General features: G+C 43.6%; 1 protein-coding gene across 1 annotated transcript in view; it reads left to right on the top strand.

The window, feature by feature from the left end:
* Rad50 (RAD50 double strand break repair protein) overlaps positions 1–20,668 on the top strand; it is a 61,251-nt gene extending 40,583 nt beyond the window's left edge. Inside the window, exons 21-25 of the mRNA XM_027427526.2 lie at positions 108–332; positions 14,648–14,733; positions 15,247–15,389; positions 17,793–17,926; positions 19,471–20,668. Of these exons, the coding sequence (XP_027283327.1) occupies positions 108–332; positions 14,648–14,733; positions 15,247–15,389; positions 17,793–17,926; positions 19,471–19,657 (775 nt within the window). The 3' untranslated portion in view covers positions 19,658–20,668. The remainder of the gene's footprint in view (positions 1–107; positions 333–14,647; positions 14,734–15,246; positions 15,390–17,792; positions 17,927–19,470) is intronic.
* Positions 20,669–21,573: the final 905 nt, after the last annotated feature.

Raw genomic sequence — 21,573 nt, 5'->3', positions numbered from 1 at the left:
AAGCAAGAGCGTCTGTGCTGTGTGCTCATCACCAAGGAGGGATGACACCTGTCTTAGGTTGCCAGAAGCTGAACAGTGGTCCTCACTAATCATTTACCCTTTTCCAGCGAACATCAGAAGTTGGAAGAGAACATAGACACTATAAAAAGAAATCACAGTTTAGCTTTGGGGCGACAGAAGGGCTATGAAGAAGAAATTCTTCACTTTAAGAAGGAACTCAGAGAACCTCAGTTTCGGGATGCCGAAGAGAAGTATAGAGAAATGATGATCGTTATGAGAACCACAGAGCTGGTGAACAAGGACCTGGACATCTACTACAAGACTCTTGACCAGTAAGTACCTCTGTGTTTGTGCTCACTGCAGTGATAGCAGCTAGCACACTGTGGTCATCTTTTTCCTGTTTTTGTCTTTTCAGTATATGACATTTCATATATATCATGAACTGAAAAAAAAAAAAAACTTGTGTATGTATGCATGTGTACTTACGTGATACAGTATACTCCCCTAACCAGTCCAAGAACTCCATTGTTAACCACCAGCTAGTATCCACTTAGATGCTTTCCCATCTCCGCCTCCAGCCATTTCCACTCCCTGTCTCAGGAACAAAGATGTTTGCTTTCTGTGTTCTTAAAAACTGTTTAACACATATGTGCTGTGTTCAGGCCTTTAAAGTGGCGTCACCTTTCAGGTACTCTTCCAGGAGCTGCTATTTGGTTTTCCATTGGATATGGCTGTAGGTCATCCATGCTCTCATGTACAGAATCCTGCCGTCAGTCACTGCTATGTCCTACCTCCTGGACTTACACCTTGGGGTCTTTACTAACACAAACCTTTCTGTAGGACACTCTTACAACATCTGACAAAGAGATGGACTAAAGCTGTACGTGTCAGAGTGGGTTGTGGGGTATGCTTGATTTTTATAGAATGCTATTTTTTTTTTTTAATGGCTTTACTAGCCCAGTACAGTAGTCGGTGCCTGTAATCCCAGTAGATAAGAGGCTGAAGCAAATGAATTTCTGTGAGTTTAATATAATGGGTTTAAAATGAGAAACAGTTGTGACCTTTGTGTACAGTCCTCTGATTCATTTTTATTATTTTTTTAAAGAATAGAATATTTTTGTAGCCAGGACTTTAATCCCAGCACTTAGGACAGGATGCTGAGGCAGGTAGATCTTTGAATTTGAGGCCAGCCTGCTCTACAAAGTGAGTTCCAAGACAGCTAGGGCTGCACAGAGAAACCCTGTCTTAACCCCTTCCCCACCCCCCAAAAAAGAGTATTTTTAAATTATTGATGTGTTTTTGTTTTTCAAGACAGGGTTCTTAATCATGCATATTAATAGGGTCAATATGATATTTCCACATATACATACAAATTAGATCTCACCGTCCCCTTCTCCACTATTTATGAGTGTTCTATTTTCAGGATTTGTTGGGGAGAGATCTCCCCTGTAGCCCTGGCTAACCTGGAGCTTTGATACATAGACCAGACTGGCCTCAAACTCACAGAGATCTGACTGCCTCTGCCTTCCAAGGTCTGGGATTAAACGCATGCACCACCACGCTCAACCTCTTCAGGACATTTTCATGCTGTGTATGGGAGAGAAAATGTAACACTTGCCTTTCTGCTGCTGTCTTTGGTGTACTGATCTCCTTTGGCTGTGTACCTGGGAGTGGGATAGCTAGGTAGTACCATCAGTCTATTTCTTGGTGTGTTTTAAATTTTTAAACTTCAAAAAATGTATTTGTTGTGTATATATAAGAGCGCGCGCGCGTGTGTGTGTGTGTGTGTGTGTGTGTGTGTGTGTGTGTGTGTGTGTGTGTGTGTGTGTGTGTGTGTACATACCACAGCACCTCTGTGGAGGTCAAAAAACAACTTTGTAGAATTGGTTGTCACCTATCTTTGCACAGGTTCCTGTGATTGAGTGCAGGTCCTCAGGATTGTGCAGCAAGTATGTGACTCACTGAGCTATCTTGCTAGCCCTTTCCTTCCTTCCTTTCCTTCCTTTCCTTCCTTTCGAGACAGGGTTTCTCTGTCTTGGAACTCACTCTGTAGACCAGGCTGACCTCAGACTCACAGACATCTGCCTGTCTTGCCTCCTGAGTGCTGGGATTAAAGGTGTGCACCACCACCTGGTGATAGCCCTATTTCTTGGGGGCCTTTTTTTTTTTTTTTTTTTTTGCTTGTTTTTGTCAGGGCCTTACTGTGTAGCTCAGGCTGTTGTCAGACTATACTGTATATTTGCCCCTTCTTTAATTTAATTTATTGAACCACTTTTTTGTTGTTGTTTGTTTGGTCTTTCAAGACAGGGTTTCTTTACATAGTCCTTGCTGTCCTGGAACTCACCGTGTAGACAGGATGGCCTTGAACTCAGAAATCTGCCTGCCTATGCCTCCTGAGTGCTAGGATTAGAGCCCTGTGCCCCCCGACGCTCAGCGGACTACTCATTTTTAAGTTCCATGTTCTGGATGTCTACCCTGCCAAATGAGTAAGTCACATATTTTTTCCCATATTCTTTACTCAGTAGATTGTTTACTTTGCTGGACAGAAGCTTTTTAATTTGTTGTAATTTTTGTCTACTCTTTTTTCTCCTGATACTTTTAATATCTTTCCCCAAAAAAGAAATCCTTGCCTATTGCAGAATTGTGAAGCAATGGCCCTGTGCTTTCTTCTGCAGTCCGAGTTTCAGATGTTAAACGATATCTGTTGTTGATTATTGTGTGTAGGAAGAGATGAGTCTGGTTCATACTTTGCATCTAGATTCCCAGCTTTCCCTGTGCTTGTCTGTTGTTAGCACCTTCATTGAAGACCAGTTAACAATAGAGACATACTTATGCTCCTAAGTGCTCTGTGCCGTACTGTAGCTTTTAGGCTCTTCTGTGGTAATGTGACAACCATCTCTGTTCTTTTTGTCCAAGATTGCTTTGATTATTTGGGTGTTGTCTGCTTGCTTCCTGGTTTGATAGGTCCATATGAATTGAGGACTTTTTCCTTAGTTATATGAAGGTGTCATTGATATTTTGATATGGATTGCACTAAATCTGTATGTCAGTTTGCGAAGCAAGGTGATGATTCAGCAGTCCTTATGCCCAATGTCTAAATGTGGACATGGACTGTCTGTCTATGTATATTGTGTTCTCCTTGAGTTCTGTCATTAGTGTTTTATAGTTTTCTGTAGTGGTCTTTCTCCTCTTTATTTAAAAATATCCCCAGGTTTTTGTTTCTATGGCTGTTGTAAATGAGATTGTTTTCACGTTTTTTTTTTTCTGTGTAGCTTTGGATCCTGTAGACCAGTATGGCCTTGAACTCACAGAGATCTGCCTGCCTCTGCCTCCTGAAGTCACCCAGCTTGTTTTCATATAATTCGTTGGTGGTGTGTGAAAATACTGATTTCTGTATGTTGATACTTGTGATGATACTCTGTGATCTTGTCAACCTGACTGCATTTAGAAGCATCTTGGAATCTTGGAGACTGGATGTGGTGGCTCATGCCTTTAATCCCAGATTTTGGAGGAATTCGCATCTCTGTGAGTTTGAGGCAGCCAGGTATACATTGTGAATTCTAAGACAGCCAGGACTACATAGACCCTATCTTTACAAAAGAAAAAAAAAAGGCTTGACTATTTGAGTTCAGTCCCCAGAATCTACATGGTAGAGGGGTAGAACCAACTCCTGTAATTTATGCTCTGAACTAAGCAGGCAAGCAGGCTAGCATGCACAGCATGTACACACATCTCAGTTCGTATCCCTATAACCCTCATAAAAAGCTGGCACAGTAACATGTGCCTGTAACTCCAGCATTATTAAGAATGACATAGGAAGATCCCTGGGGCTTGCTGACTTGCTGGCTACCAGTCTGGCAGAATCGGTGAACTCCAATTTCAGGGAGAGACCTATTTCCAAGATAAGGTGGAAAGCCATAGAGAAAAACACCCAGCGTTGACCTTTGGCTTCACATGCGTGTGCACATACACACGCATATGCACGGGAACATGAATACAAAAGCCTTATATTACTAAAGCACACCAGTGTGTGGGCATTTCTGGAGGCAGCTACGTCATCAAGGCTCTGTCCTAGCTATTCATTTAATCCATTCAAAATTTGAAGCCAGGGGTGATGGTACACCCCATTAATCCCAGAGGTGGGGGCAAGAGGATCAGCTCCAGCTACATAGTGAGTTTAAAGCTACCCTAAGCTTCAAGAGACATCGACTTGAAAATGTTTTGGATAGGTTGTTGGGAAATGGTGGAACTGTAGAACTCAAGGCCTTCATGAAGGAAGTGGGTCACTAAGGGCATGCCTTGGAAAACAGTGTCCGAGCCCTGGCCTTCCTCTCATTACTTTTCTTTGTTACCTCACTGCCACAAAGTAAATAACTTCTTCTTCATACCCTTCCTCTGTGTTTCTGCCTTGCCACAGACTTACAAACCATGGAGCCAACTGACCATGGAGTGTAACTGAGCCAAAATAAATCATCTCTCCCTTGAGTTGTTTTATCTCAGGGATTTGATCACAACAGAAGCTTACTAAACAACCTTGTCTGCCACAACTCTAATTAGAATCTCATTAAGGTCTTGAGATAAGGCATATTATTAGGGAACCCTTACCCACTAGACTATGTCCGTTTATCGGCCTCCTTGAGTAATTCTGTCCTCCTAGCTACTTCCTGTATGCCTGTAGGAGGGTGTTCTGCTCTTCTGGTGGTTTTGTTTTAGTTCTTTAACAACAGGTGTATGGATCTAATAGCCTTAGCACCAACTTTTGTTGTGCAGTTAGGGACAGTATCCTTCTGGCAAGGGTACTGAAATGGTTCAGGACAGATGTGGGCAGTGGGGAGCACAGCCATGCCAGGTACACAGTAGTGAATTGAGAAGCCCCAAGAGCAGAAGAAGCAGGGCATTTGATGAAAGAGATGACAGGCTAAGTATGCTGTGCTGAGTAGCCCTGGTGGACAGTTTGGTTTTACTCAAAGTACATTGCAAAGCATGACAGTCATACTTCCGTCTGTGTGGAGAATTTGGATTGTAATATCTAGGATCAGAAGCTATCAGGCCAGTGAGAAAGACTGACATGGTGACCAAAGAGATAGTGGTGGAAGACTTGAGTATAGCCATGGCAATGGGGAACAGTGATGGTGATGGAATTGACACACCTCACTTCTAAGTTGAGGGAAGGGAAGGGTTAAGGAGTGTTTCTGCATGTTCTTGCTTATGCAGCAGGCTCTCAGGAAACAAGGTGCTATTCCTGAAATGGGCAGGGTTTGGGTTCTTAATGCTTGTATAGACTTCCAAATAAAGAATTCAAGCAGGGAGTTAAATACAGAATCCAGGGTCTTGTGGCATTTGTTGCATAGAGAAAGGGTGTGGCTACAGAAGGGAAGGATACAGAGACCTAGCTAACAAGTGGGTCAGAAGCTGGGGCAGTGGGCAAGTTGTTAAAGGTGTAACTTGCAGACCAAGTGAAGCAAACATTTCAAGAGTCATTAACTCCTGAGACGTTGAGTAAGACAAGCTGAAAGGTGACCTTGAGTTTGATAAATTGGAGGTTTATGGCTGGGAAGCCAGCAAGTGAAACTAAAGTCTAGCTGGAGTTGGGTGAGGAGAAAATGATAGGAGAGAAACGGTGACAGCACATTCTGCGGTAAAGGGCGCCAGAATTTGGGATCATGTCTAGAGGGAACTGGGGGATCAGCGATGGATGGGGTGGGAAGGTCTGCTATGAATTCAGCCCTTACTTGCAGTACATGGCTCTGCAGACCTGGGTTTTTATGTGTATACTGTGCCCTGGAACCATCTGCTGTGTCACTCAGTGAGGCACCACATGGTCACACATGCATTAGAGAGGTCATAAAAGTCTGCCATAACCTATTCTTGTCCTAAACTGCTGAGTCAGACAGGGAAATGAATGCTGTGCGCAGTAGGTTTGCCAGGCGGTCTGGCCTGGGGAAGGAATGTGAGGTATTGCACTGAGTATGCAAGGAGGAGCCTGGAGCTCTGTGGAGCCAGCCAGTAGCGGGCTGAGGTGAGGAGCCGCACGCACGGGTGCTTTCCTTTTAGAAATTTAGCTTGCTTATGGAGCAAAGCCAGACTATTCAGTGAAGCCTTTGATCTACTAATCAGATATATGTTCTTCTAAATAAGAAAAGTAGTAGTAAAATTTCCTTCAAATGGAGTTTGTGGGATTTCTTCTGTAAACAATAAATAAAGATTTATATAAATTTATATAAAGGTTTATATAAATCTCAAGATTTATATTTTGATTCCTAAATTTGCCTTCTCTCCCTGCCAAAAGAAAAAGAAGCCGGGCGGGGGAGGGGGGTCCGAAAAAGAAGGGGGGTTCTAAAATTTCCCTCATTTTTTCACCTCTTAGAATAAAGAATGCTGTCGGTGTCATTGTTGCACAGTGGTCTATTTAAGGTAACACAGGAAGTTAGCAGTGCATTTTCGAGAAGCGCTGATTAGCATCTGTTATTAGTAATCACTGAAACAGCAGTGAGCAGGAGCATTGGCAGAAACACTAGCTGGGAAGGAAACATGCATGGCTTAGGATGCATGACTTCACACCCAGCACCACAGTTTAAATAAATTGGAATATGTCACTTGCCCAAAATGCTGTCTGCTATTTTGTTTCCCAGATGTGAAACATCGTGCGTTACGTCATATTGCTTCTGAGACTCAGGAAACATGCATCTCCCACAGCTTTATATCTGAGAAACTCCCACAGTTTTGTATCTGAGGCAGCCAGCTCTCTGCCAGGCTGTGCAGAGCATGGGTCTCAGCCTTCAAGAGGAGCTCTGGTTGAGAACTTTATTCAGAACTTATCCTATGCTAACCACAATGCATTATGGTTTGCTACAGTAGCATCCTGTAGGGGATTAATTACAAACCCATGATAGCCACTGGCATTTCACATCCACTGCAGGGTTGTTGTTTTGTTTTAAGCAAATGTTTACCTTGTAATAATGGTTAAACCATTGCCTAATGTCCAAAGCTGATATTTAGGAGGCTGGCTAAAGGAAATGAGTTTAATGAAGTCATAATAGTTTTAACTTGGAAAAAAGTCACTTAAATTTTTGAAATTATGGGTTTTGAGCTCAACAAGAAGAAATCCTAATTCATTTGGAACATGGTACTTACAAAACCATTTCTGTGGGGCAGGAAGACTTCTGCTGACCCAACTGTAAGGAGGCAGGAAGTTCTCCTGGTACAGTGTTCTGGGGCAGGAGGAATATCCGCTAACATTCAAAAGGCTAATCATGGGGGCTGGAGAAATGGTTCAGCAGTTAAGAGCATGTATTGTTCCTGCAGAACTTTTGAGTTCAGTTCCCTGCACCCTGCACCCATATCAGGAGACTCACAAACTGCCTGTTAATTCCAGTTCCAGGGGATCCTATGCATCTGGGCTCCTTGGGCTCCACTCATGTACATATGCTCAGATAGACATATACACATGAACATAAAAGTATTTTAAGGCTAATAAGCATGGCCAGTTTTTTTTGTTTGTTTTTTTGTTTTTCTTTTTTGGCAACCTATGCATCAAGTTTGGCACAGTTTTAAATGCAAAGATGAAAATTGTGTATTTTGGAAAATACCTTTGAAAGTATCTTTACTGCTTTTTTTCAAACTTGATTTGGATTAACTTAGTTTTTATGCTTCCAGATTAAAATAATAATTACAAAAAAGTCCGTATGTACTTGGTCTTTCCAGTTATTAGTCAGTGAGACATCTTGAGGTATGGGGAAATCTGGGTCAGGACTTGCCTTTGTTTGTACACTTGCTATTTTGAGCAGTAATCCAGATTTGGCATTGATGGCTTGTCTTCGATGCTTGAGTCCTGTAGATGCTTTGAGGAGGGAAGGAAGCAAGCGATGGATAGGCCCTGAGGAAGAAGCTTGGGTCTCTGGAGATGATGCTAACCTCTTAGGTACCTGCTGTCTTGTGGCTGCATCTTAAGCATTTGGTTCTGCACTGTTAGTCAGACGCTGAGGTGGAAAGTAGCCTTTAAAGTAACAACGGGAGGCCTGATGTGCTGCTTATCAGGCTGGAAGCTGTGTGTGCTTAGGAAGAGGGTAACTCAAGCTCACAGAAGCTTCCCGTTTAAAGAACAAGTATGGAGGCAGTTGGCTGGCTTAGGAGAGAGGGGAGAGCTGCTCCTGCTGGGGCAGAAGCGCTGGTGCAGATGTGCTGAAGGGGCAGTACAACCCCCTGGCACCTAAAGGGTGCTTTTGTGAAGAGGCAGAGGGTATGTGCTACAACAGCTGCACACATTACATTGACACCTCTGGGTTTGGTTTGGTTTCTCTCTTCATTTACTTTTTAGAGCAGTTTTAGGTCTGTAACAAAATTGAGTAGAAAGAAAGGACAGAAATTTCCTACATCCCCACCACTCCCATACAGGCACAGCTGCTTCCTCCATCTGCTTCCTGCACTGGAGCTTGCAGCGAGCCTGTGTTGATGCCACTGCCTTCCAGAGTGTAGTGTGTATCCATTCACACTTGATGCTGTATATTCTGTAGCGTGAAGCACTGTTTAAGATACACCTCCCACCACAGTAGCTTCATTACTTTTTACATAATTATGGCCACATGATGCTGCCTTTCTGATGGGAACCTTTGTCATTTGGAGGATCACATCGAAGGCTCAGGACCACCAGAGTCACCATTCATCTTCACAAAACTTAGTTCAAGCTATTAGAGAATATTTAATTATAAGACTGAATAAGTTTATAAATTGCTATTTTCTTAGATCACAGAAATTCTTATTCTCTTTTGAGAACCAATCTTTACTAAGAAAGCATACCAATTCATGTGTGTTAATGTATTCATTTAGCTGACAGACAGCATTCTAAACCACAGCAGGACTATAGCCAGATAACCACTGTCCTCAACTGTCTCAAGCTCATGACATTTAAATTGTTGGCCTCAGGAGAGATCTTTGTTTTAGGGTTAGGGTTTTATGTAGTGATGTAACCCTGGCTGGCCTTCAACTTGCTGTGTGGCCAAGGCTGACCTTGAACTCCTGATCCTCCTGCTTCCTCCTCCAATGCCAAGATTACAGGCACATACCACAACTCATGGTTTTGTGTAGTACTGGCAATCAAACCCAGGGTTTTGTGCATGGTAGGCAAGTACCGCATCTCTGGTTGAACCACATCTCTAGTTCTGCTGGGTCTTTTTTTTTTTTTTTTTTTTTTTTTTTTTTTTCCAAGACAGGGTTTCTCTGTGGCTTTGGAGGCTGTCCTGGAACTAGCTAGCTCTTATAGCCCTGGCTGGTCTCGAACTCACAGAGATCCACCTGCCTCTGCCTCCCGAGTGCTGGGATTAAAGGCGTGCACCACCACTGCCCTGCGCACTGGGTCATTCTTTACAGTACTTAATATTAAGTACCTATCACAAGTGCTAAAGAGAGTAACGTGACTCAGTCCATTGACAGCTTCAGTTTGCATGGTCCTGCTTCATGGCTGCTTTCCTTCCACCAGCTGAGCCTGTTGCTCACCTATTCCTGTGGCAGCTGTCCCCACTTGTACTCTCTTGTATCACTCTCACCCCTACATGTCCCATTGTTTTTCTGCTAGGTTAATAAGTGGCTCCTGTTGTCATTATAGGAAAAACTTCCATCCTTGCCTTCCCCATTTGATCTCTACTCACAGTGCTCCTCGTGAAGCTGACTAGTTTTATTACCTTAACACCCATGTTTTCCTGTGCTGTTTCTCCTCCTTGGAATGTTTCCTTAAGCCCTTAGGGAAGCCCTTCCCAAGTAGACATGGTTGCCCCTACCTTTCAGTCCATATTATTGGTATCACATGTGATACAGGTAATTTGTTCTTCTCACATCTACAAGTCAGGGTGGGTGGAGATTCACTTGGTGACATTGCCTAATATTCAACAAAGTGTTCCTGCATCACTAACTCCTGTGTAAAGCCCTGGCTGTCCAGGGTCTCTCTGTGTAGACCAGAGTGGTCTTGAACTCACAGAGCTCCTTCTGCCTCTGCCTTCAAAGTGCTGGCCTTAAAGGTGGTGCCACCACTGCCAGGCTTTCACTCTGCTGCTGCTGCTGCTGCTGCTGCTGCTGCTGCTGCTGCTGCTGCTGCTGCTGCTTCTTCTTCTTCTTCTTCTTCTTCTTCTTCTTCTTCTTCTTCTTCTTCTTCTTCTTCTTCTTCTTCTTCTTTTTTCATGTAACTGTGCACTTCTTTTATATTCATAGAGGTATATGCTTCATTGCTTTTAATGTCTTTATAATCCATAAAATAGATTTTGCCTATTTCAACCATTGACATTAGGAAGCTTTAAAATTTGACCACCACTGATGCTGCCGTATATATTGCTTTGCATGCTTAGATAGACAAGAAAGATAGCTTCTTAGAAATGAAGCTAGTAGGTCAGAGGGTATGGCCATTTTTAACTTGTTAATGCTAGATTGGCTCCCAAAGCACTTATCAAGCATGTGTTTGCACTTGTAGTGTTTGAACATGACCAATTCCATGTCTGTGTCATCATGACCCATTGTTGCATGAAAACACTCTGGTTACAATTGACACTTTTCTATCATTTTAAATATCTGGTTCATCATATATCCTTTAACTCTCTTCATGGCATCATTTGTAACTTAACATATATCTTCACAGCTGTGTGCCTTAGTCAGATCTTCTCAATCAAAAGATTACAGAAATACTTTTCTTCTGGGTATTCTCCAGTGGTCTTCCTGACCAGCCTCCTGAGTATTAGGTGTGTGCATGTGTGAGAGAGAGAGACAGGGTCAGAGACGCGTGTGCCATAGCATTCATGAAGAGGTCACTTGGTGTGTGGGACTTTACTTTGATGCAGGGACTCCGCTGTTTCCACTTCCCATCTCTTTCAGTAGGAGATCTGGGTCTACAGGCACATTACTGCATCCAGCTTTGATGTGAGTTCTGAGAATCTGAACTTAGAGCCTAACACTTGTCCTGGCAAATGCTTTACTCGCCAAGATAGCTTCCCACTTTGACCCTTAGTCATTTGAATTTTATTTTGGAGTTTGATACAAAGTCATGATGCTGTTTTTTTCTCCTTTCCAACAGTATTGAAATTTTTCCAATTGATTTGAAATGTCAGTTACATTATTATCAGAGATTTTTGTGTTAACTTCTAGATTTTCTTCTGTGTCCACAAACTTTTTAATATCTCTTCCTGTCTCAGTACCACAGTTTTATTTTTGTGTTTTCTCTCTAAGAGTTTTAGAGTCTGTATACAGATTTCATTGAATTCTCTTTTTAATTCCTGCCGGTGTGTTTTTGCTTTGGTTGCTTCTATTTATTGAGCACTTGGGAAGAATCTGTCTTCGCAACAAGGCCCCTGTGGACCCTTTAGAATGTTTATTGCCATTGTTAATAGGATCTCTGTGTGTGTGGTGTGTGTGTGTGTGTGTGTGTGTGTGTGTGTGTGTGTGTGTGTGTGTGTGTGTAGATCATCTATCCATCTTTTCCCTCCCCCCCCCTTTAAGACCAGGTCACTCTAGCCTTATTTTTTGGAAGAGGGTCTCTGGGGTCCTTCAGCTGGCCATTGAGCTTGAGAGGGTCCTCCTGTACCCATCTCCCCAGTGATAGGAGTACACCTGGCTTTTTATGAGAGTTTCTGGGGTTCTGAATTAAGACTTTTGATGCAAGTACTTTGCTGACTGACTCATCTCTCCAGCTATAGGACCCCTCTCCCCTACCCCCACCATTGTCTTTCCAAGAAGTGTTAGAAACTAGATATTAATACTATATAAATTATTTGTTTTGAGACAGGTCTCACTATGTTTGTGGCCCTCGCTGTCTGGAGCTCATTACATAGTGCAGGCTGGCCACGAACTTCAGCCTCCTACATGCTGGGATTAAACGCCTGAACCACCATACCTAGGCTCATGTCAGGAAGTTGATAATTTTAATATTTAAGCTGATTTTCTTGAATGTTTAGGTATACAGTCAAATCTTACATGCAGAAACAATGACAGACTCTCTTCTGTTGCTTGTCATTTATTTCCCCTTTTCTCTCTCATGTTTTACCAGGCTGCTGTTTTCAGAGCCCTGTGTTAGGCAGTATCTCTCTTGGTATTGTGGGTAAAATGCTTGTGTCTGTCTTAGATTGTATTTGCTATTACTATAGATGCCTGACTGAGACATTTTATAAAAGAAATGACATTTTCCCCCCATTTTTCATGTATATGTGATTTTACCAAAACTCAGTGTTAGTGCACCAAATGTTCTTTTTATATCCACTGGCTCATCAAGTTTTCTGTTGTTGTTTTGTTTGGATTTTCGAGACAGGGTTTCTCTACACAGCCCTGGCTGTTCTGCAATTCACCCTGTAAACCAGGCTGGCCTTGAACTCACAGATCCTCCTGCTGGGATTAAAGGCATGCACGGCGGCTACCACTCCTCACCTCCACCACCCACCACCCCTGGAGCCCTCATTTGTTTTTCTTTAGTCTGGGATACAGTTGTATGCAGTAACTTTCTTCCTGATGTGCTGTTCCTTCTAGGGATAAATACCACTCAGTAAACTGCGATGGTGTGCAGAGGTAGATGGTGTGCTTGCCAAGGATGTGCTTAACCCTGTGTTCCATGCCCAGCAGCAGTGTGTTCTATTCAGTACCCTTACAACTAAACTCAGTTCTACCTAGGATGCTTATTTCCATCATGATAGGCAAAACAGGCCCAAAAGTTTTTGCTCTGTTCAGCTTCTCCTTGCATGGTAACTGGAGGTTGTGGAGATAATGTGTGGCTTTGAACGTGGCTTGTCTTTCAGAAGGCGATGCTTATTGGTAACCACCTATGTCAGTGCTACCCCTTCAGGTGGGCTACTGCAGTGACCTTTATCATCTCCAGAGGTTGCCTAATGTGCTATAAACTCTAAGAGAGATCAGATCTTAGCTGCTGGGACAGTCAATGGTAGCAAGAGTCAGCTCTCTGACACCCTGAGCAGGCTGGTCTTCTGTCCTGGAGCTTTCTCCCACCGCTCTAGGCCTCAGCAGAGACTACACACTCCTGCCCTACCTGGTGTGTGTTCTTCATTCACATGCTTTTTATGTTATCAATTTGAAAAAAAAATAACATTTTTAAAAATCATTTATAAAATTAGTACCATAGTGTATAAAGCCGTGGAAGGGTGATAGTCTTCACATGTGATTGGTGTGGGGTATTTTTGTTGTGGTTTTCCTTTTTGAAGAAAATAATAGCTGGTTTGTCTACTCTTTATGAAAGAGGCATAAATGTTAGACTGAGATGAGCCGGTATTAGAAAATGGAGACATGGTGAAGCAGAGTGGTTTCTTCCAGGCTTCACTACTTCAGCAGCCCTCCATCTGATCGTTAGACGTATTTATGTTGAGTCATTTCTTTCTCTTTAGCTGATGATCAGAAGATCACAAAATGATTGTACAGCGGCCAGTGGCATTACGTTTAGTTTCTTTTTTTGTATATATCAGATAAGAGGCTTGCAATGGAAGAGAGTCCGCTCACATCCTTTGCTGGTGATAGCCGTGAAACCTGCCTTCTCACCACGGCAGCGACTTTTGTAGCTGATAGTCCTGCTTCCAAATCTGAGGTAGTCAGGGCAGGCATGGCATTCAATTTTAACAGGCAGCTTTGGCTTTCACAAACATTTCTTTGTTCCATGTCTAGAGACTGCTGCTGTAAAAGAGGGTTGGGAGTAAGTGAGTGCCTGGGGAGGTCAGTGCACGCTAGGGTAGGAAAGGGACAGGCTCCTAAGGAAGTCATTCTCTATGGCAAAGCTGCCTTTGACTAGGATGAAGGGACAGGCTCCTAAGGAAGTCACTCTCTATGGCAAAGCTGCCTTTGGGGGATAGATTCTCACAGAGCTGAGGAGTAAAAGAGCATGAGGGGCTGGTTTTGAGCAATTCTAGAAGGAGCTGGGTGTGGTGGCACACGCTTTTAGTCACAGCACTCAGGAGGAGAGGCAGGTGGATCTCTGAGTTTGAGGCCAGCCTGGTCTATAGGACAGCCCAGGTCTATGTAGAGACCCCGTCTCAAATAAATAAATAAATAAATAAATATTAAAAAATTCAAGAAAGACCAGACAATTTCAGAGACTTGCTCCTGCTCTTTGGCTAGCTGCACCCTCAGTGTTAGCACATAGGTCAGCCTACCGCAGGCCTCCTGCGGGCACCACGAAGGCTGCCCCTCCAGTGTGCTCTCAAGGCCTAGGAAAGAAACCTGTTAAAGAAGTATTTTCTGAAAGGTTTGGGGGTTGTTTGTTTTGAGATAGGATCTCACCATATAGCTTTGGATCAGGTTGGCCTCAAATTTATGGATATCTGCCTGCCTCTGCCTCCTGAGTGCTGGGATTAAAGTCATGTACCGCCACATTCAACTCTGCAGTTTCTGAGTACTTGAAGTACTACTTGAATCCTAGAGTGAAAATGGGGACATGTGAAGACTTGGCGCCTGGCATATGCCTAGCAGTTTTATACCAGGGAAATAGCACTGCTTGGTCCTGTTTAATTTTTTTTCTAGCCCTTTTCATATTCAACTTTTATAATTGAAAGTACTGAGGCAGTAATTTTTATTATATATTACATATTCATACAATTTAACAAACTATTGCATAGCTATTATATGTCTTTCATATAAATAGTGCATATTGTACCAAGTAAAAGTGGCTTCCTTTTTCCAGAGCAATAATGAAATTTCACAGTATGAAAATGGAAGAAATCAACAAAATTATTCGTGATCTTTGGCGGAGTACCTATCGTGGACAAGGTAGTTAATATGGTGTGTCCGCTTGTTCCAAAGCTCTGCCATAGCCTCCCCTGTGTGACCTTACCAATCCAGCATTACCTTCTCAAACCCCTTCCTGAGCATTTCTTTGAGATTTTTCTAAGAATTCTTATCTTTGCAATATCTTATAACAAAAAGAAAACGCAAAGTTTCTGTTCCAAAGCCGTGTAGGACTCATATTGTCTGTAGCAGACACAATGAGCTGATGACATAATGGTTTCTGTGAAAGCGCAGATAGGAATAGGCCCAAATGTGATAAGAAAAGTACCCAAAGGAAACTCTTAGAAAAGGAGCTGGGCCCTGGCTGGGGGCGGGCCATCCAGGCTGCGAGTTGGTAGACCATGTGGCTTCTGAGTCCTCCTGGCCAGAGTTTGCAAGGCAGCCAGCGCTTTCAAGGCCATCAGACTCGCTGTTGTCCCCAGACTTCCTGGACTATGTCTATAAGCGACAGAGATGCAGTGTATGTTCTCTAAAATATTCTGCTTTCTGTATCAGATATTGAATACATAGAAATTCGATCCGATGCTGATGAAAACGTATCCGCTTCTGACAAGAGGCGGAATTACAACTACCGAGTGGTGATGCTGAAGGGGGACACAGCCTTGGACATGCGGGGACGATGCAGTGCTGGACAAAAGGCAGGTGTCTCAGCAATCTAGGGAGCCAACTCAAAGAACTGAAAGATGGACCCAGGGTTGTGGAAGCCTTAGGCTACCCGTAAATGAAGGAGAAGCTCCTGACGGCTCCCTTGCCACCTTGTGAAGGAGACAGACACAGCTGCATCATAGCACCATCTCATGCCAGCTCACATGCTCTTGGCACTCAGGAGATAACATAAGGAAAAGGTCAAAGTTACTCAAACCCATTTCCCCTTCAGTAGCACTCCTTCTCAGAGAAAGGTCACTGCTTTATGGACCCCCAGAGATATATCTGGTATCAAAATGGCAGGAACATCTTAGAATTCATAGTGGATATACTGCCAGTCATAAATAATACTAGCAGTGGGAGGATATGGCTCAGTTGGTAGAATGCTTGCCCATCATGAACAGGCTTTGACTTAACCCCCACCACTACCTAAACATGCCTATAATCCCATCACTAGGGAGGTAGAGGCAAGAGAATCAGAAGTTCAAAGTCATCTTTGGTTATAGAGTTAGAGGTCAGCCTGAGCTACACAAGACCCTGTCTCAAATGAACAAAGAACACTAGCAAACTAGAGCCTGAGTTGAACCAAACAAAAGATTCTGATCTATGTCATTGAGAATAGAGCCCCTGCACAGCACTCAATCCCATCATCCCTTTGGGCTGGGCCTTAGACCAGTGGCTAGATCAGGCCCCTGGCCCTACATGAGGCTCCTGGAGGAGGACAGTAGATAGGTTTGGAGCACTGGGGAAAATCAGAATGAGAAATGTTTCAATAAGGCTGAAACATGAGCCCTACATCCCAGAGCACGGGGAGGTCCTGAACGGTGATTTCTGTTAACTATACACAAGGGTGCAGATTCTGAGCTTTCATATTAAAGCATATTTTTCATAAAAATTTTGCAGGCTTAGGAAAGGATACCACATTATTCACAGTTATTGCCCCAGACAGCTAACACCAATTTTAGGCAATGCAGATTACTATTACAGTCATAGTCTCTTTGAACAAATGACTAATTTGTGATCTGTAAACATTATCCCTAATTGCTTTGTTTGATGACGTCTAATATTCATTTTAAATGAGTTTGAAAGATGGTCTCTGAGCAAAAGTCAGTTTCCTGTAGCTGCTCTTACATTGTGAAAACTGACAGTACTTGCTTCCTGGTGTAGGGAGAGGTGTCAGATGAATGGTTTGGTGGTTGTGGGCCAACCAGCAGCCTGCATGTAACTGGGTGGTGGTAGATTGGCAGCAGTAGGGTACAAAGGCAGGAAGGAAGTGTCTGTCCCCCAAAGGGGCAATAGGCTTCAGCAATCTGCTGGCCTGCCCTTGGACAGTAGAGGGAAGGTGCGCACTGCCTTGCAGTCAGAAGCCCAGCAATCAGCAGGCAGTGAGATTAGAGCTCACGCAAGAGCATTCTGCCCTGCCCAGAAAGAACAGTCTGAGTCTTTGCTGTGTCCCTTCAACCCTGAGAGGATTAGGGCCAAGTCTGAGGGTTTTAATGTTTGATTTTTTAGTAGCCATGAGTGGACTTAATGGACTCCTAGAGGTAAGTACAAATAGAGCCGTACTCTTTTAACTTTTTTTCTCTCATTGCCACAATTACACAAGCAGACACATTAGTGTGATTTAGAACAACTACCTAGTTTCTCTTTCGGACCAGAGAACATGGAGTGTACGGTCCCTGTGAGGCTCAGGAAAAATGTAATGTGTTTGCATTTTCCAACAGTTTCATCATTTAGAAGCTATAAGGACAAGATCAAGGTTTTAAGGCTAGGTGTGATACCACACGCCTTTTAATCCCAATGCTCAGAAGGCAGAGGCAAGCAGATCTCTTGAGTTTGCTGCCAGCCTGATCTACATAGTGAGTTCCAGCCTGTGATGACAATTTTTTTTAATTAATTTATTTATTTTTTAGTTTTTCGAGACGGGGTGTCTCTGTGTAGCTTTGGAGCCTATCCTGGCACTCGCTCTGGAGACCAGGCTGGCCTCGAACTTACAGAGGTCCACCTTCCAAGTGCTGGGATTAAAGGTGTGCGCCACCAACGCCCAGCTCTGTGATGACAATTTTTAAGAGAACTTGAAATGCAGGCAGGGCTGTTTCTCAGTGTTTTATTCAGTGCAAATGATAGACTGAGAAAATGTGGCGTATAGTCCACCTTCCAGAAAAGCATGAGTCTCCATTGAACTGTCCCTAACATCCGTGACATGGGACATTTCCCACCTTCTACTCTCCATTTTTGTTTTTGGAGACAGGGTCTTACTGCATAGCTTTCGTTGGTCTAAATCTCAAATATCCACCTGCTTTTGCCTTCTGAGTGCTGGGAACAAAGGTGTGCACCACCATATGCAGTTCATTTCACCATCCCCTTCTAAAGTCTGCTGTGCAACTTTTCTTCAGGTGCTAGCCTCTCTCATCATCCGCTTGGCACTGGCTGAAACCTTCTGTCTGAACTGTGGCATCCTTGCCTTGGATGAGCCCACTACAAATCTTGACCGAGAAAACATTGAATCTCTTGCACATGCTTTGGTTGAGTAAGTATTTCATGTTCAGGGCAGATTGTAATGGGTTTTGTTTGTTAGTTTTTAATACCAATAGCAGGGGCTGGGTGTGATAGTGCACACTTTTAATCCCAGAAATTGGAGACAGAGGCAGGCAGATCTCTTGTGAGTTCAGGGCCAACCAGTGAGAACATGTCTGAAAAAAAAAAAAAAAAAAATTGAGTTGAGGCCAGGCATTGCACTTTGCCTTTCAATAGTAATTCTCCATATTTTCTTGAAAAGGAACTAGAGGAATGGCTCAGTGGATAGGAACACTGGCTGCTCTTCCAGGTTCAATTCCCAGCACCCACATGGCAGCTCACAGCTGTCTCTAACTCCAGTTCCAGAGGATCTGATGCCCTCACAGAGATATACATGTAGACAAAACACCAATGCACATAAAATAAAAGGTACTAGAGTATTGAGACATAGACATATCCTGCCTCTCCCCAAGTGTCCATAGGGCAAGTAAGGTTGAGGAGTTCTGGGCTTTCTCTGGATTTCCTGTGACCCCCCTCCATTCCCCCACCATGTCAGGCACAGCAGTCAGTATGTGCCCTGGCCAGACACTTAGAGCTGGTAGTAGTGGAGCTTGGACTGTGTCACATGGTTACTGTGAAGAATGAGAACTTTTATGGAAACAGCATACTGGTAAATAGCCAAATGATGCCAGAGGCTAAGTGTAGTCATTGTGTACCCCATTCCCTCATGTCAGAAAAGGCTTCAGGGTAGGACAACTTTTACTTTTGTGCACCCCTGGCTCCAGAAGAACTCTGCCAGCACGGAGGGTGTCTTCCTCCAGCCAGCTCTTCATAGTCCTGGGGAACCAGTAAGGAAGGGAGGGGGTTGTGGTATCGAAACATGAAGTGCATCCAGCCCCAGGCAGGTGATAAACAAGTGTGAATTAAAACTCTTGTTGCATCTCACTCATAGCTGATACCTCAGCATGCTGATGAGCAAAAATGTCCCCAGTACACCCACTCAGGCCCTCTGTGTCACACAGCACTGATGCATCTAGTGACTGGTGGTGGCAGAATTCTAAGTAGACCCAGCTCTTCAGAAGGCAGTGTTATTCCCCTACCTGTTGTCTGCCTGAATTACTTTTAAACTTTCAGAGAAGTCTAGCAACAGGTCAGGAGAGTCTAGTCAGAGGAGCAAGCTGGGGTCTTGTGGTTGAATGGTTTAGGTTTTCCTAAAAGACTTTCCCCTGCGTGGATAGCAACTTGACTTGGTTCTTGGTCAGATGGGTGAGGAATGAGGCTGTGCACCTCCCTGCATCCCACTGTATGGGAAGGAGACAGGACTCCTGGCTGCCATGAAGCTATGCGTCTCCCTGTGTCCCAATGTATAGGAGACAGATAGGACTCCTCCCTGCCTAGGTTGAAGGCCCCAGCCCTCCCCCATTTCCTGTCACACGTGGCACAGGAAAAGCATGGTTGCCACACAGCTGTTCCTTGTATCTAACAAGATTTCCAGTGGGTTTTTCCAAATGTATGTCCATTGGTTTAAAAAAAAGTGTTCTCAATGTATTGTTTCAGGATCATAAAAAGTCGCTCGCAACAGCGTAACTTCCAGCTTTTGGTAATCACTCATGATGAAGATTTTGTGGAGCTCTTAGGGCGATCTGAGTACGTGGAGAAATTCTACAGGGTGAGGAAGAACATGGACCAGTGCTCAGAGATTGTGACATGTAACATTAACTCCCTGGTCTCTTATGTTCACTAACTTAATTAGTAGAAAACTATGTCTGGAGGGTTTGAGAGGGCGTAAGGTCCTGAGGCTGCCTTGGTTGAAGGCTGAACTGATGCCCTGAACACAGTCCCTACAGGCCTAGCAACCTCCTAATTCTGCTCAGCCTTTCTTCCTCCTGCCAGTTGAAGGTCATCCAAATGAATGACATTTCTCAGAGCAATGCTGACGGGGGGGGGGGGGGGGGCTGCTGCATTGGTGACTTAAGGGGTCGGCATTTTAAAAAATGTATTTTCTTTGAAGCTTTGAAGTGAGATTTAATAACTGGTTCTGCTTTGACATGAATCCATGCATATAGCCTGTCTGTCTGAGCCTAGGTCTCCCCGACTAAAACCGTAGTCACTGAGTGGAGGCTGGCCTAGATGGAATACTCAGTTCCCTCCCCATACAGCCTTGCCAGATAGTTATCCTGCCCTGTTTGTTAGAGAGGAAATTCCCCACTCCTGACCATTGATCCCAATTAGTCTCCACAGCAGGTTCCCATGGGGATGGGAACCTTCTGTCCATGAACAGACCTGCCAGGGCTAACCTCATTTTCATCCCAGAGGCCAATCCTCCTGAAGTCCAGTACATATTTCCATGGCATTGCCAGCTAAAGCCTTCTGTGGATATTCTGTATAGACAAGGTCCATCAAAGTCACATGCCTGCAGATGCCACTTTCCAGTTCTGTCACTGAGCTGGTCAGGCCTGCTCTGAGCCATCTGCAGATCTGATGAGCAGCAGCCCTAAACAGGGTCATTTTTTTTCTACTCAAAACCTTCAGGTGTAACAGATACATAAATCAAATGCATATTGAAAATAGACACGGAAAATTAGCTTAAAACAATTCTTTGACATATATATAACCTTATCATTTATTAAAGACAAAAGCAAATATCTGTGTACTAATGGCATGTATGTACATGTTTGTTTTGCATATAGAGCTAAATCTTGATGAACTATTTGATATTTCAGGAGGATATAAAACATCTTCAACATTTTTGAGAGTTGATTGGTTGTTTGATTTTATGGTTTGTTTTTTTTGGGGGGGGGTTTCGAGACAGGGTTTCTCTGTGTAGCTTTGGAGCCTATCCTGGCACTCGCTCTGGAGACCAGGCTGGCCTCGAACTCACAGAGATCTGCCTGCCTCTGCCTCCCGAGTGCTGGGATTAAAGGCATGCACCACCAACGCCCTGCTATAATCAGTTTTTAAAGTCGCTTCACATAGGCAGGTGGCTCTCTGTGAATTGAAGGCCATGTGTATGCATAGCAAGACCTTGTTTCAGAAAACAAATACTTTCCACAGGTACATGTATAAAATACAGGGGAATGTTTATATCCATTTTTAAAGTTTTTGGAAATTCTGTCACTTCCAAACCAAAATTCATTTACTTTAGTCCAGGCTGGTCTTGAACTCACAGTGTAGACAAGGATGGCCTAGAGCTTCTGATCCTCTTCCCCCCCAAGTGCTTAGGTTACAGGCATGTGCTACTATGCCTGGTTTATGTGGTGCTGGGAATTGAACCCATGATTTCACATATGATACTCAAGCACTCTACTGACTGGGCTATATCCTTGGCCCCAAATCATTTAATGATTGATTACTCTATGAAACTCAACAATTTAGAAATTTTAAAAATCAAGTATTCTAACACAGCACAGCCTAAGTCAGTTAATTTGATATTTGCTGCCTTTTCTATTGCTGTGATAAGACATCATGTCCAAGGCAACTTGGATAAAAAAAGCATTTAATTGGACTTATGGTTCCAGGAGAGTAGAGTCCATGATTTTGGAGCAAAGGCATGGCAGCAGGAACAGCTGAGAGCTCATATCTCAATCAGGAGACGGAGAGAACACTTGGAATGGTGGGAGGCCTTTGAAGCATCTGAAGAATGATGGCAGGAACATTTTT

This window comes from Cricetulus griseus, chromosome 7 (genome assembly GCF_003668045.3).
Source record: "Cricetulus griseus strain 17A/GY chromosome 7, alternate assembly CriGri-PICRH-1.0, whole genome shotgun sequence".
Classification (NCBI taxonomy): Eukaryota; Metazoa; Chordata; class Mammalia; order Rodentia; family Cricetidae; genus Cricetulus; species Cricetulus griseus.
This window is presented reverse-complemented; position numbering and strand designations above follow the sequence as displayed.